Source organism: Phoca vitulina, unplaced genomic scaffold, assembly GCF_004348235.1.
Source record: "Phoca vitulina isolate PV1807 unplaced genomic scaffold, GSC_HSeal_1.0 scaffold14, whole genome shotgun sequence".
Taxonomy (NCBI): domain Eukaryota; kingdom Metazoa; phylum Chordata; class Mammalia; order Carnivora; family Phocidae; genus Phoca; species Phoca vitulina.
Window position 1 is genome coordinate 36,556,748 of NW_022589717.1, and position 16,829 is coordinate 36,573,576.

The following is a 16,829-nucleotide window of genomic DNA, read 5'->3' on the forward strand; positions in this document are numbered from 1 at the left end:
GCAGAGGAGTAGGAGACCTAAATTTCATCTGGTCCCAGGAATTCAGCTGGATAGGGATCCAACCATTCTGAACACCTAAAAACTCAACAGGAGATCAAAGAAGAGAATAGCAGCAACTCTCTGAACAGAAAAGTGACCACTTTCTGGAAGGTAGGATGTGTGGAGAAGTGAATCCGAGGCGATATTCGGGAGAATAGATGGCGGGGGAGGGGGCCTCTGGCAGCCGCTACCGGCAAGTGATAGAGCCACGGAGCACAAAATCAGAACTTTTAGAAGTCTGCTCTGCTGAGGGACGTCGCTCTGGTGGCTAAGCGGGGGGTGGGACCCTCGCTGGGACAGTGTGGTCTCAGGACCCTCAGGGTCACAGAAAGACCGGGGGTGCCTGAGTATGGCAGAGCTCCCAGGTATCGGAGTGGGGAAGCCAGCTGCAGAGATGGAGCCGAGGAGTGGGTTCTCAGCTTGGGGTTGCCATAAACTGTGATCCACAGCACAGTCGGGCCATTGCTCTTCCAGCAGGGACCCAAAAAGCAGCAGATCCAGGGAGACTCCCCTTCCTTCCCTGGGAGGAGCGGCGCGGGAGCTCACCACAGGGATATGCTGGGTTTGGAGTCTCCACACCGAGTCGAGTGCCAGAGATAGAAACGCTTGGTCACAGGCTGGGTGACCACGGAGTGTGCCCAGAGACCAGGGAGACGGGAGTGATTGACTGCTTTTCTCTGGGGGCTCACTGAGGAGTGGGGCCTCGAGTTCTTGGCTCCTCTGGGGAGGACACTGGGAGGCTGCCATTTTGACTCTCGTCCTCCAAAGCTGTATGGAAAGCTTGCAGGGAACAAAACCTCCTGAGACCAAACCCGAGCTGATTACTTAGCCCGGCCTCGGCAAGGGTGGGGCAATTCCGCCACCGGCAAAGACTTTTAAGAACAACTGCAATGGGCCCCTCCCCCAGAACATCAGCAAGAACAGCCAGCCAAGACCAAGTTTACCAATCAATGAGAATGGCAGAACTCCAGCACTAGGGGAATACAGTACATAGAATTCATGGCTTTTTTCCCATGATTCTTTAGTCTTTCAAAGTTAATTTTTTTTAACTTTTTCTTTTTGAATTTTTCTTTTTCCCTTTTTCAACCAACATCTTATCAATCCCTTTTTTAAAAAATCTTTTTTATTTTTCATTTTTAGAGTCATATTCTATCCCTTCAGAGTAGTTAGCCTTATTTTTGTTATATATATATAAGTTGTTCTCTCTTTAAAATTTTGGGATACAGTTTCTTCTAACAGACCAAAATATACCCTAAATCTCTAGTGTATGGTTTTGTTCTAGTCTACTGCCTGATCACATTCTCTCCTTTTTTTTTTTAAATCCTCTTCTTTCTTTTTTCAACCTTCTTATTTTATCAATTCCTTTTATAAAATCTTTTATAGTTTTCATCTTTACAGTCATATTCCAACCCTTCATCATATTAACCCTTGTTTTTGTACATATATAAGTTTTTCTTTCTTTAAAATTTTGAGAGACACTTTTTTCTAACACACCAAAATACACCCAAAATCTAGTGTGTGGCACTGACTATACACCAGCCTGATCATATGTGGTCATATTCTGTTTTTTTTGTTGTTGTTGTTGATTGTTGGTTTTTATCTTTTCCTTTTCTTTTTTTTCTTTTTTCTTTCTTTCCCTTTCTTTTCCCCCGGTTTCAGGTCTCTTCTGATTTGTTTAGTGTATATATTTCTGGAGTCATTGTTACCCTGTTAGCATTTTGTTCTCTCATTCTTCTATTCTCCTCTGGACAAAATGACAAGACAGAAAAAATCACCTAAAAAAAAGAACAAGAGGCAGTACTGACTGCCAGGGACCTAATCAATATGGACATTAGTAAGAGTTGGAACTAGAGCTCATAATGACGATTTTAAAGATACTAGCTGGGCTTCAAAAAAGGATGGAAGATAATAGAGAAACCCTCTCTGGAGAAATAAAAGAACTAAAATCTAACCAAGTCAAAATCAAAAAGGCTATTAATGAGGTGAAATAAAAAATGGAGGTTCTAACTGCTAGGATAAATGAGGCAGAAGAGAGAATTAGTGATATAGAAGACCAAATGATGGAGAATAAAGAAGCTGAGAAAAAGAGAGATAAACAACTACTGGATCACGAGGGCAGAATTCGAGAGATGAGTGATACCATAAGATGAAACAACATTAGAATAATTGGGATCCCAGAAGAAGAAGAGAGAGAGGGGGGGACAGAAGGTATATTGGAGCAAATTATAGCAGAGAACTTCCCTAATTTGACGAAGGAAACAGGCATCAAAACCCAGGAGGGACAGAGAACCCCCCTCAAAATCAATAAAAATAGGTCAACACCCTGACACCTAGTAGTAAAACTTACAAGTCTCAGAGACAAAGAAAAAATCCTGAAAGCAGCTCAGGAGAAGAGATATGTAATCTACAATGGTAGAAACATTTGACTGGCAACAGATCTATCCACAAGACCTGGCAGGCCAGAAAGGACTGGCATGATATATACAGAGCACTAAACGAGAAAAATATGCAGCCAAGAATACTATAGCCAGCTAGGCTGTCATTAAAAATAGAAGGAGAGATAAAAAGCTTCCAGGACAAACAAAAACTAAAGGAATTTACAAAAACGAAACCAGCCCTACAAGAAATATTGAAAGGGGTCCTCTAAGCAAAGAGAGCCTAAAAGTAACACAGAACAGAAAGGAACACAGACATTATACAGTAACAGTCACCATACAGGCAATACAATGGCACTAAATTCATATCTTTCAATAGTTACCCTGAATGTAAATGGACTAAATGCCCCAATCAAAAGCCTATCAGATTGGATAAAAAACAAAACCCATCGATATGCTGTCTGCAAGAGACTCATTTTAGACCCAAAGACACCCCCAGATTGAAAGTGAGGGGGTGGAAAACCATTTACCATGCTAATGGACATCAAAAGAAAGCTAAGGTGGCTATCCTTATATCAGACAAATTAGATTTTAAACCAAAGACTATAATAAGAGATGAGGAAGGGCACTATATCCTACTTAAAGGGTCTATCCAACAAGAAAATCTAACAATTGTAAATATCTATGCCCCTAACATGGGATCAGCCACTTATATAAGCCAATTAATAACAAAAGCAAAGAAACACATCGACAACAATACAATAATAGTGCGGGACTTTAACAACCCCCTCACTGAAATGGACAGATCATCTAAGCAAAAGATTAACAAGGAAATAAAGACTTTAAATGACACACTGGACCAAATGGACTTCACAGATATATTCAGAACACTCCATACAAAAGCAACAGAATACACATTCTCCTCTAGTGCCCATGGAACATTCTCCAGGATAGATCACATCCTAGGTCACAAATCAGGTCTCAACCAGTACCAAAAGATTGGGATCATTCCCTGCCTATTTTCAGACCACAATGCTTTGAAACTAGAACTCAATCACAAGAGAAAAGTCAGAAAGACCTCAAATACATGGAGGCTAAAGAGCATCCTACTAAAGAATGAATGGGTCAACCAGGAAATTAAAAAAGAATTTAAAAAATTCATGGAAACCATTGAAAATAAAAACACAACTATTCAAAATCTTTGGGATGCAGCAAAGGCAGTCCTAAGAGGAAAGTATATAGCAATACAAGCCTTTCTCAAGAAACAAGAAAGGTCTCAAACACACAATCTAACCCTCCACCTAAAGGACTAGAGAAAAAACAGCAAATAAAGCCTAAACCCAGCAGGAGAAGAGAAATAATAAAGATCAGAGCAGAAATCAATGAAATAGAAACCAAAAGAACAGTAGAACAGATCAACGAAACTAGGAGCTGGTTCTTTGAAAGAATTAACAAGATTGATAAACCCCTGGCCAGACTTATCAAAAAGAAAAGAGAAATGACCCAAATCAACAAAATCATGAATGAAAGAGGAGAGATCACAACCAACACCAAAGAAATAAAACAATTATAAGAACATATTATGAGCAACTATATGCCGGCAAATTAGATAACCTGGAAGAAATGGATGCATTCCTCGAGATGTATCAACTACCAAAACTGAACCAAGAAGAAATAGAAAACGTGAACAGACCTATAACTACTAAGGAAATTGAAGCAGTCATCAAAAATCTCCCAACAAACAAGACCCCAGGGCCAGATGACTTCCCAGGGGAATTCTACCAAACATTTAAAGAAGAATTAATACCTATTCTTCTGAAACTGTTCCAAAAAATAGAAATGGAAGGAAAACTTCCAAACTCGTTTTATGAGGCCAGCATTACCTTGATCCCAAAACCAAACAAAGACCCCATCAAAAAGGAGAATTACAGACCAATATCCTTGATGAACATGGATGCAAAAATTCTCACCAAAATACTAGCCAATAGGATCCAGCAGTACATTAAAAGGATTATCCACCACGACCAAGGGGGATTTATCCCTGGACACAAGTTTGGTTCAACATCCACAAATCAATCAATGTGCTATAATACATTAAAAAAGAAAGAACAAGAATCATATGATCCTCTCAATAGATGCAGAAAAAGCATTTGACAAAGTACAGCATCCTTTCTTGATCAAAACTCTTCAGAGTATAGGCATAGAGGGTACATACCTCAATATCATAAAAGCCATCTAGGAAAAACCCACAGTGAATATCATTCTCAATGGGGAAAAACTGAGAGCTTTCCCCCTAAGGTCAGGAACGCGGCAGGGATGTCCACTATCACCACTGCTATTCAACATAGTATTAGAAGTCCTAGCCACAGCACTCAGACAACAAAAAGAAATAAAAAGCATCCAAATCGGCAAAGAAGAAGTCAAATTCTCACTGTTTGCAGATGATATGATACTTTATGTGGAAAACCCAAAAGACTCCACCCCAAAACTGCTAGAACTCATACAGAAATTCAGTAAAGTGGCCGGATATAAAATCAATGCACAGAAATCAGTGGCATTCCTATACACCAACAACAAGACAGAAGAAAGAGAAATTAAGGAGTCGATCCCATTTACAACTGCACCCAAAACCATAAGATACCTAGGAATAAATCTAACCAAAGAGGCAACGAATCTGTACTCAGAAAACTGTAAAATACTCAGAAAGAAATTGAGGAAGACACAAAGAAATGGAAAAAGGTTCCATGCTCATGGATTGGAAGAACAAACATTGTGAAGATGTCAATGCTACCTAGAGCAATCTACACATTCAAAGCAATCCCTATCAAAATACAATCCACTTTTTTCAAAGAAATGGAACAAATAATCCAAAAATTTGTATGGAACCAGAAAAGACCCTGAATAGCCAGAGGAATGTTGAAAAAGAAAAGCAAAGCTGGTGGCATCACCATTCCGGACTTCAAGCTCTATTACAAAGCTGTCATCATCAAGACAGTATGGTACTGGCACAAAAACAGACACATAGGTCAATGGAACAGAATAGAGAGCCCAGAAATGGACCCTCAACTCTACAGTGAACTAATCTTCGACAAAGCAGGAAAGAATGTCCAATGGAAAAAAGACAGTCTCTTCAATAAATGGTGTTGGGAAAATTGGACAGCCACATGCAGAAGAATGAAACTGGACCATTTCCTTACACCACACACAAAAATAGACTCCAAATGGCTGAAAGACCTCAATGTGAGACAGGAATCCATCAAAATCCTAGAGGAGAACACAGGCAGCAACCTCTTCGACCTCAGCCACAGGAACTTCTTCCCAGAACATCGCCAAAGGCAAGGGAAGCAAGGGCAAAAATGAACTATTGGGACTTCATCAAGACAGAATGCTTTTTGCACAGCAAAATAAACAGTGAACAAAACCAAAAGACAGCTGAGAGAATGGGAGAAGATATTTGCAAATGACATATCAGATAAAGGGCTAGTATCCAAAATCTATAAAGAACTTATCAAACTCAACACCCAAAGAACAAATGATCCAATCAAGAAATAAGCAGAAGACATGAACAGACATTTTTCCAAAGAAGACATCCAAATGGGCAACAGACACATGAAAAAGTGCTCAACATCGCTCGGCATCAGGGAAATCCAAATCAAAACCTCAATGAGATACCACTTCACACCAGTCAGAATGGCTAAAATTAACAAGTCAGGAAACGACAGATGTTGGTGGTGATGCGGAGAAAGGGGAACCCTCCTACACTGTTTGGTGGGAATGCAAGCTGGTGCAGCCACTCTGGAAAACAGTATGAAGGTTCCTCAAAGAGTTGAAAATAGAGCTACCATACGACCCAGCAATTGCACTACTGGGTATTTACCCCAAAGATACAAATGTAGTGATCCGAAGGGGTACGTGCACCCCGATGTTTATAGCAGCAATGTCCACAATAGCCAAACTGTGAAAAGAGCCAAGATGTCCATCGGCAGATGAATGGATAAAGAAGATGTGGTATATATATACAATGGAATATTTTGCAGCCATCAAAAGGAATGAAATCTTGCCATTTGCAAGGATGTGGATGGAACTGTAGCATATTATGCTGAGAGAAATAAGTCAATCAGAGAAACATATGTATCATATGACCTCATTGATGTGAGGAATTCTTAATCTCAGGAAACAAACTGAGGGTTGCTGGAGTGGTGGGGGGTGGGAGGGATGGGGTGGCTGGGTGATAGACATTGGGGAGGGTATGTGCTATGGTGAGCGCTGTGAATTGTGTAAGACCGTTGAATCACAGATCTGTACCTCTGAAACAAATAATATATGTTAAAAAAAGAAAAGAAGAAGAAGAAGAAGAAGATAAGAAGGGCAGAATGAAGGGGAGCAAATCAGAGGGAGAGAGGAACCATGAGAGACTATGGACTCTGAGAAACAAACTGAGGGTTCTAGAGGGGAGGGGGTGGGGGGATGGGTTAGCCTGGTAATGGGTATTAAAGAGGGCACATACTGAATGGAGCACTGGGTGTTGTACGCAAACAATGAATCATGGAACACTACATCAAAAACTAATGATGTAATGTATGGTGATTAACATAACATTAAATAAAATAATTAAATAAAAATTATTAAAACTAAAAAATCCATTTTTTAGTTTTGATTCATTTCTTCTTTTTTTTTTTAACAAAACAGGTTAGATTCAAATTATTATTAGAGAGTGGACTTAAATCTTATAATTTCTATATATTATTGATAAGGCCTACTAAAACTTCTTTGTTTATCTGGTTACACCCATGTAACCACTCTATGAAAGTGGTAGAACTCTCTTAAATAAGAGGGTAGGCCTCTGGCTGGTTTTAAAAAATGTGAAGGTAATAATAATTATATATTAAAATACAGTTGGCAAAAATGTATTTTCTAAGTACTAGCTTCCAATCCTTGAATTAAAAAAAAAAATAGTTTTAAAAGTTTAATTGCCTAAACATGCATGATTATCTTATATATTTAAAAAACATTTGATTTTATATATCATAGCCTTCACTTTGTAGGTAAATGCCTCCATAATGGATCATTTGACAGAGAAGAATACCATAAAGAAATTTTCAGGGACACCTGGGTGCCTCAGTCATTGAGCATCTGCCTTCGGCTCGGGTCCTGGTCCTGGGGTCCTGGGATCGAGCCCCACATCGGGCTCCTTGCTCAGCGCAGAGCCTGCTTCTCCCTCTCCCTCTGCCTGCCTCTCTGCCTACTTATACTCTCTCTCTATCTCTCTGTCAAATAAATAAATGAAATCTTTAAAAAAAAAAAAAAAAGAAACTTTCAACTGGGGCGCCTGTGTGGCTCAGTCTGTTAAGCGTCTGCCTTCGGCTCAGGTCATGATCCCAGGGTCCTGGGTAGATCCCCACATCAGGGAGCCTGTTTCTCCCTCTGCTTGTGCTTTCTCTCTCAAATAAATAAAATCTTAAAAAAAAAGAAGCTCTCAACTGAAAAATGTAAATGAAATGCATTTTCTCAGACTAACCTTGAGTAGGAATTTCAGAAAACAACTAGTAATTAAAACATGATACATTACATTCACATTGTTTTAAACTGTTGAACAATAGTTAGCCAGTTAAAAATTAAATCCCATTAGTAGAAACTCAGTTTGGAAATCTGAGATACTTTGTTTGTTTGTTTGTTTATTTAAATAGGTTCCACACCCAACACGGGGCTTGACCTCTTGGCCCTGAGATGAAGAGTCACATGTTCTACTGCCTGACCCTGCCAGGTGCCCCTGAGATACTCTTAAGTTGAAGCTAAGGCTTTGGTGCCAAGCTGCAGCAACTCTGTCATGCCCAAATAGATCAGATCTGGGGCAGGAATGTAGCTGGTGATCTCCAAAGGAAAGCCATTCTGAAGAAGATGCCATGCAGATAGGGTTTCAGAACCACACAAGCACAATGCAAGGCTCAATTCCAAGGAGTTTCTGAGAAATCGGTGTAAAGAACAGGGTTAACAAAGCCAAAGCACCAATGACTTACAGAAATGATTTTGAAAGTCCAAAACAGCCTTAGGCTAACTCTGTTGCTGAATACCGTGCTGAAGTCAGGGGAAAGTAATTTAAGTCAGACCCGCTATGTTATGATTGACGAGATATGATGCAGTGTGGAAAAATAAGAATGAATAATCAATTTCCATTTTATTGTTTATTTCAATTTTATTTTGCGTCAGAAAAGGCCTTGCTCTCAATATCTATGTGACAAAAAGAGTCAATACTTTAAGAAATAAATACAACTGTTTCACTTGAAATAAAAGAGAAGCTAAAATATCTAATTGTCTGCTTTTAGGAGTTCCAAATAGGTCAGCAAGCAAAATTACCAGTGAGAAATTGTGAAAGAGGCTATAGGTAAAAGAAGAAACATAAAGGTGCACCAGCTACCAAAGATTAAGGTAATCTTAACAACTGGGAGGACAGGGTCATAAAATGGAAAAAAAAAATAATACTTTCTTTTTAAAATTATAGTCTAAATTGGTATTGCCTTACCTGTTGTCTTTATCTTCACAGTTCGTATGTAAAAATAATTTATTTTGTTTAGGACCAGAATTTGTCCTTTTGGAATACATGTCTATAGGCTGGGTCTCAACAATCATGTTAGACAGTCCTTTCCCTATAAGGTCTAAAGAACTTAGATAGAGTAACAGTAATATAAAGTGGAAATTACCTGTAAGTGAATGGTGCTGAGTTTTATTTACCAAAACTGTCAAGGCATATCTATAAACTCCAACATAGAAAATTATAATTATACAAACAAGTGAATTTTTTTTTAATCAAAGTATGTTGTAGAGGAGTTATTTTTCCAGTGTACCAGGCAATTAAAGTTGCTATAAGGTTTCATACTACAATGATCCGTGTGTGAGGCTATTCTACAGTAGCTATATCAATGTCTAAATTTGCCTTTCCCAAACCAGTGTGGGATTTTTTTGTAAGGCTAAAAGTAGAACGCTATGAGCATTCTAAAAGTCCCCTTCTCACCTTATGTTCCCACACCATCACCTGCCAATTCCTCCAAAGGCAACCATCATGTGAACTACTAAAACCATAGATGAGTTTTACCTATTTTGGATTTTATCTAAATATATACTCGATATATGCTTGCATGCTCTGCTTCTTTGCTCGGCATTTTTTTTATTTTTCTTTATTTCACTTTTCTTTTTTTTTTTTTTTTACATTTAACCTCTCAACCACCAGCACTTTTGCTTCTATCTCTACATCTCTGCCGAAAATGCCGTGCCCAAAGTCACCAACGACCTCCTTACTGACAAATTCAGTGGCCATTTATTTATCTGTAATATACTCTCTTGTTTTGAACTCAGGCAAGGAAATTTCTTATTAAAATTTTATGATGGTGTAGTCCTTTGGTTTCCTTCCTACCTCTCTGTTTTTTTGTTCACTTGTTTTGTTTTTAAATTAATTAATTAATTTTAAGTTTTAGTTCCCTATTGCTCTTTTGCTCATCTCTCTGTCTTTACATACTCACCTTGGATACTCCATTCCCTGCCATATTATCAAATTTTAACTATATGCCCCATATCTCTATTTGTTGTCCTGAACTCCCACGTGAGCTCCAGACCACAATATTCTCCAACCAAGGGTTTCTATGTGAATATGCCAATATGTTGAAAATTTAACTCAGTATATGTCCCCAAACGTGCTTCTCTTCCTGTGTGCCCTACTTTAATGAATAGCATCATTGTTCACCTTGGTATGCAAGCTAGAGACCTAGACATTATCCTTGACCCTATCCTTTCCATCCCATGCATATGTAATCATTCATCAAGTTGAGAGGATTCTGCTTGTGAGTTATTGTCCAAATATGACCAGTTCTCTGTAATATTACTATTGCTCCTTTAGTCCTGGCACTATCACCTTTAACCCATATTACTGTTAAGAGTCTTAATTCTCACTAAACTCTGCTATTTTCCTTAAAAAATGTCTTTCATATACTAATGATCTAATATCTATGAATATTAACATAGTATTCATATTTCATTGCTCTGATTATTAGATGGTTCCAATAAGTAATATTTTTATTATAGCAATTGTGATTTCTTAGAAAATGATTTTTCCTTATAATGTCATTATTAAAACTATATCCTATTAAGAAGTGTTTCATATAAAAAGAGATGACATTTTGAGTATAATCATGAATAGTTAGGCAATTTAAAATAAGTGTTCCATGTTTTTTTTAATATTTTAAAATTTTAGACTCCTAATTACCTACTCTTTTTAAGAAAGGAGAGAGAACTATTATACAATTAGTTTCAATATAAATGCTCACAGTCGATGCATTATACTTGTAAAAAACTAATTATTTCATGCCTAGTAGAAACACATCTTTTTTTGGATCCTTCCACACATAAAGATCATTTTGAATTCATAGAGATTTATTTAAGTGTGACATTAGAACTTGAACTACTAGAATACATATATATCTTGTAATACACGTATATAGTTTTGGGAACTGCAACTCATAAGGGTTTAATGGAATTTGAAGAATCTATCAGAATTGCAAACTCCTCATTTCATACAATTTTAGACTTGGAACTAGAGTCAAAACAATTTATAATTTAACTCTCAATTTATAATTTAACTTATAATTTAAGAAAATAAAGTACATAGAAAGCATTCTCCAAACAAATATTATTTTCTGGATAGCCAATTGCACCATTTTTGCTAGCTAGAAATAAAAACAATTAATTCCTAAAATCAATAATCCTATCATGGCACTTTATCATCTTAATTGAGTTTGACTACAAAAATAAGTAAACATAAACATTTATCTGAATATCACTTTTGAAACTGAATGCCTTAATTTAGTGAATGGTCATGTTTGATGGCAAATCATTTAGATTTACCTACAGATTTAAAATGAAAATGTAGTGTTCCATGTAAATCAAACAATCAAACATTTTAACTTAATTTTGAATGGGAAGAAAATAAAGTGCTGTTTCCTTGTATGTTAATTCAAGTCCTTGTGATTAATGATGGCACTGTTGACTCATTTTTAATTGTGTAAGAAACCTTTGCACTGAAAAATCTACATGCTTTACTGAAAATATTCAAGACAACAAAATGCCGGGGTGAAAGGTGTTCACCATCTGACCAGAGGATTTAGTATTTCCTCTAAGTATTCAAAACCATGTCACTGACTTCATTTAAAATTTATTTGATCCCATTAAATAGATTTCCAAATTTGTTAATCAAATGAGGCATAATTTAGAATATTTGATACTAACACTGAGGATTTATTTTAAATACCTTTTTAATAATGCCAAAAATTCTGGAGAAAAAAATTAAGAATACCATCCAATGCCTATTGTAAAATATTAAAATAATTCATCTTTTCCAAAAAGGAGGGGAAAGGCTATTTTACAGAAAGCCTTATACAGTTGATGATGTGCTATTTTTTACCTTTAACCTTTTCTTGTTTGCACATTACCTTTTACTTTACTTTCTTCCATTTTATTACCCATGGCAGAAAGAATTATAAACTGGAACTCCAAAAATCTGTATCTACCAGCAAATAATTAATGGATCAAGAGAAGGTTGGTTGTTTTTTTTGTTTGTTTTTTTTGGTTTTTTTACTTCTCTAGACAGTTTATTCCTCTGTACATTCATTTAGGGACTTTTTCATTTTCTGGGTTTTCTTTAGGAACTACCTGGAGGAATCATTCTGGATGTAAAAAAAAAAAAATTATTTTTATCCATACTAGATCTGTCATTTTTGTCATTGTCTGTCTGAGATTATATATTCCTAAGGGAAAGAAAAACAATCTTTTTAAGTTGTTTTAACTATCACAGCATTCTATACACATGGGTATTTAATACATGATTTTTGAATAGATTGCTTTTCTCACTATTGTTACACATTTTTATTCATGAAACTACCGTAGTATTTTATAATACAGTGACTTTTTGAAATCACGCCATTATAAAAAACCTGTCACTAAACTTCACAAGACCAAAGTGGGTTTAGTTGTAAAGTATTATAATAGATGGGAAGAAAGAAATAGATACATATTTCCTATTGAAGAAGTATAAATACCTCTTGTTAATGCAGACACAATCCATACAAATTAATTCTGCTATCTCTGAGGGATCGTTGTATAGTTTGATGACCTGTTTAAATAAGTGCAACACTGAAAATGTAATACTTTCCAGAAAATTGCTTGGTGAGACCAGAAAGAATATTAAAATATTCCATATAATTCCAGCATTACTTAGAAAAACATTATCTCCTCTAAATGATTATGTGAACATCATTTTACCATTGTTAAGGGATAGTTTTGCAATTATACAAAAAGAAAAAAAAAGATCATAATATGATTGCTGATTGCCAAGTGCTTTCGTTACCTACTATCTCTTCATGACTTAGAATATTAAAAATGTAGGCCTTTTGTGTTATACATAATTTTGACCTAATGGCAGATATATTACAATATTCATTAAGTTCATTGTATTTACTAAAAATAATTTCCATAAAATTGTTACCATATTACCTTTTAATAGTTAACCCAAATCATATAGATTTTTTCCCTTTCAGCTTCAACAGTTCCTAGTATAATGTAGCTCCTTCATAGATAAAACTTTACTGTTTTCTCTACTGAATGTTTTTATTGATGATACAGATTCCTGAATTGCAGAATTTTCTTTATCAGAACAATAAACTGATCCACCTTGCCTTCCTTAGCAACATCAAATCATATCTCAAAACGCAGTATCATTTTTTCCCTGGAATAGGTACAAGCAGCAATATTCTGGACAAGATTCTTATTTACTGATATTGCCAGGAATCATTATTCAGTCTTTGCTGTGCTGTCATAAAAATAACATATTATTTATACACTACTTTTATTGTTTTAGTTTCTAGCTCCACCATTTCATTACCAACAATAACCTTATTTTGAATAAAAATTCTACACAGACATCCACTTAATTATCTTATTGATGCTTGATCAATTGCATACCATTAAAAATATTTTCTGCTCTTGCTACAAGTTTCAATTACTTTTATTTAGTCAAATCCATGTATCTGCATAGTGTAAGGGTGAGGGATTGGAGTTGGTAGATTAGACTGCTTGTTTAATAAAACAAGTTAATAAAATAGCAATAATAATTGATATATTTTCATAGAATTTCAGACCTGGAACAGATCTCGCAGTTGAATTAGTTTCTGTAAATACCTGAAATGCCACGCACTTGAGTTTTTATGTATGCTATTCTTTTTGTCCAATTTCCCATCTCCTGTTCCCCAAAGCCCATATCCACTCATCCTGGAGACTAATTCAATAGCTACCATCTTCAAAAATTCTGTTTGATTTCTCAAACTGGAGAGTATTTTCTCAATTCACTTAATATTTCATGTAGGTCTTTTTATGATGTTGATCCCTTCTATCTGGCACATAGCGTTTATATAATAATATATTAGGATGGTATGAATATAATATAAATATAAAACAATATAAACAAAATTTCTTTCCTGATAAACCATAATATCTTCTCCTTGCCACTGTGAGCATACAAACTAATGCCTATTACGGAGTAAAGTTTAGTGGAAAACACATAGACATCATAGTCTGACAGAGGTTTAATTATAAACTCAGCCACTTAGTTCTTAACTTCTCTGTGCTTCAGTTTCTTCATACAAACACAGAATAATAATAATACTGCTTTCTTGTTGTTATCTTTGAAATATAGTTTCACCTTGTGACATACTTTTAAGGGATTAACTGTTTATGGAGTCATCCTGCCTTGTTATCCTGCCTTTTAATTTAAAATGGAAATGCAATTTAATTAAATCTGAAGAGCATACTGATATCTTGCCTTAAAGCTTTGTAACCTGCAACTATTTCACATATATTATTTTGCTTGTACCAAATATTACATAACATATAATTTAATGTTTAATATAAAATTATCATATAACAAGAAAATTACTATCCTTGTTTATATGAATTTTCAGAAATTTAAGTAATTTCCCTAATATCAGACCACTGATAGATGGCAGAGGCATAATACAAAAGAGATCTTTTCACACTAAGTACATATACTATTTCCTGCCTTTCTGGAAAGCAATATATACATATATATACATATAACATATTAAAGATAGATGATAGATAGATAGATGATAGATAGATAGAAGATAGAATAAAAATACTGGTTTCAGTGCTAAATTAAATCCTGTTGAACTTTGATTCTTTGGTGATTTTCAAAACACCAACCAGTTAATTTAATTTTTGTGCACATCTCCTAAATCTTTCCTTTCTGGTTTTTGTCCCCTAGTCTTTCCTCTTTGAATTATTTTTAAAAAATAACCTGGTAGACAACTTTTTTAAGCCAGAGAGATCATCTTTATAATTCCCTTTTATAAAGCCCATATAGTCAATTGTAAGAAGTCTTTAAGCAACTGAAACATATATAAATTATTCCAAAGTACCTTAACATAAATACAATTATCCATTCCTATGCTTGTTAACATAATACAAACTCTATCTAGTAATCTACTTTAGTTTCCCAATAGTGTAGGAAAAAAAAGTCACTGCATAAATAATTAAATTGTTTTTGATATATGGTGAAAACCAGTCAAGCGCTGCTCCTACTCCAAACCTTAGAAAAAACATTGTGGAATTAATGTTTTCAAATAAAATCAGGAAGAACTGATTTCTAGGGTTATCAAGTATGCCCAGTTTTTCATTTTGGAATTATTAAACTGCTTAGCTTTTACATATGTTTCAACACAGTTAAGTACTTCAATTATATTACTTATATCACTTCTCTTAAAAAAACAGCTTGTACTTTGAGATCAAGCAAACACACAGTATTGTGTAAAGAAACAGGAAAAAGAACAAAGAAGAATTAGAGAATGCATATTATACTCACGGAATGTTCTATAAAGTTCTTCAAGAGCCAGGTGCTTGTCAGAGTTAAAATCATCGTATTTCAGTAGGTCATACAAAGTACAATCAGAAAGATCCTTGCCAAGTTCTTCCTGTTTTATCACCTGACAAGAAAATTAAGCCATACAATTATAATCATCTAAACATTTCTATAGCACAATTAATTATACATAATAATCATTTAATGAGTCTGCAGTAGGGCAAAGAACAGAACCTATGAAAAATACAGATTTTCGGTTACTGGACAATTATTTTTAACTGTTCCAAAGATATAAAGTTAAAAAGTTCAGATAGGTACTTAGAATTTAGTCCAAACTTTCTAACACAAAATTTTCACAGTAGGACCCAGAAAAATCTGAAATTTACAAGGACATTTTGTATTTCACTCATTTTCTTTGCTCCATTTATACTGACTCAAGGAAATATCTCCACATGAAAATTGCCTCCTACGTCTCAGTGACCTCTGTCAAAATAAAACAGGGCTCTTTCTCAACAAAAATAGTGAGATCGTTTGTTCTAAGTTTCATCTTCAAAATATTTGTGAAAAATGAAGTTAGATTTTTTTTTTTTCCTTCTCTGCCTAAACTCCTCCTCAGCTGGAAGTTAAGCCGTTTGGGATTGTGCATTAACTCTCTCGGTCACAAAAGAGCTATTAAGCAAATGACTGTTTCCAGGAGCCAGAGAGGATTAATGCACCGATTGATGGTGAAAATCTATCCAAGTGTGGGTGAGAAAAATCATCAAACTGCTTTTCTACTCTGTGCTCTGTCCTATGGACTGAGGCTGTAGCTTTTTTATACTCTACTGTTTTGACTATTGCCTCTCAAATAAAAGAGCTCCCCAAGATTTTTCAAACATTCCTATCCATCTGGGGGGCTGCATAGCTGTGTCCATAGCTTTTCCTATTCTCCCACATATAGAGGCAGTCCAGCTGCGCATTAGAGTGTGTGTTTTTTTAAAAGGCGGTGCCATGTAATCAGAAAATGCAGGCTCTTGAAGTCAGCCAGCTCTGGGTTCCGTTTCTGCCAATGCCACTTAACAGTTCTATAATTTCTGGCAAATCATTTAACCTTTCCTCAATTAGAAATTGAAGATAGTAACATTTATCTCAAATGGCTGTCGTGAGATTATACACACGCACACACGCAGGCGCATATATACACATAAACAGGCACACATACACTCACATAGAGTTCGATGCAAGGCGACATATAATGTGCACTCAAAAGTAATCATTTAAAGTCAAAAATAATGATTTTTTTAAAAATGTGATGTGCTTCTTATTCAAACAATTCACCGCCGATTTCCACACCAGCTTGCACAAGCACTGCTGTGTATTCACAGCGTATTACTATTTTTGATAAAGCAGTATGCTTCAGACTTTCTTTGTTAGATCAACGGTGGATTAGTGATACTAACTTCTAAATATTCTCAGATGCTATCAAACTATTTTTTTAGAACCCTTTGGGGAACACTTCC

The 16,829-nt window shown here is 35.6% G+C and overlaps 1 protein-coding gene across 4 annotated transcripts in view; it reads right to left on the reverse strand.

Annotated features, from left to right (window-relative positions):
* FSTL5 (follistatin like 5) overlaps window positions 1–16,829 on the reverse strand; it is a 726,034-nt gene that overhangs the window by 327,158 nt on the left and 382,047 nt on the right. For all 4 annotated transcript variants that reach the window (XM_032413109.1, XM_032413108.1, XM_032413107.1 and 1 more), the window contains exon 6: window positions 15,334–15,454. In XM_032413109.1, the coding sequence (XP_032269000.1) occupies window positions 15,334–15,454 (121 nt within the window). The remainder of the gene's footprint in view (window positions 1–15,333; window positions 15,455–16,829) is intronic.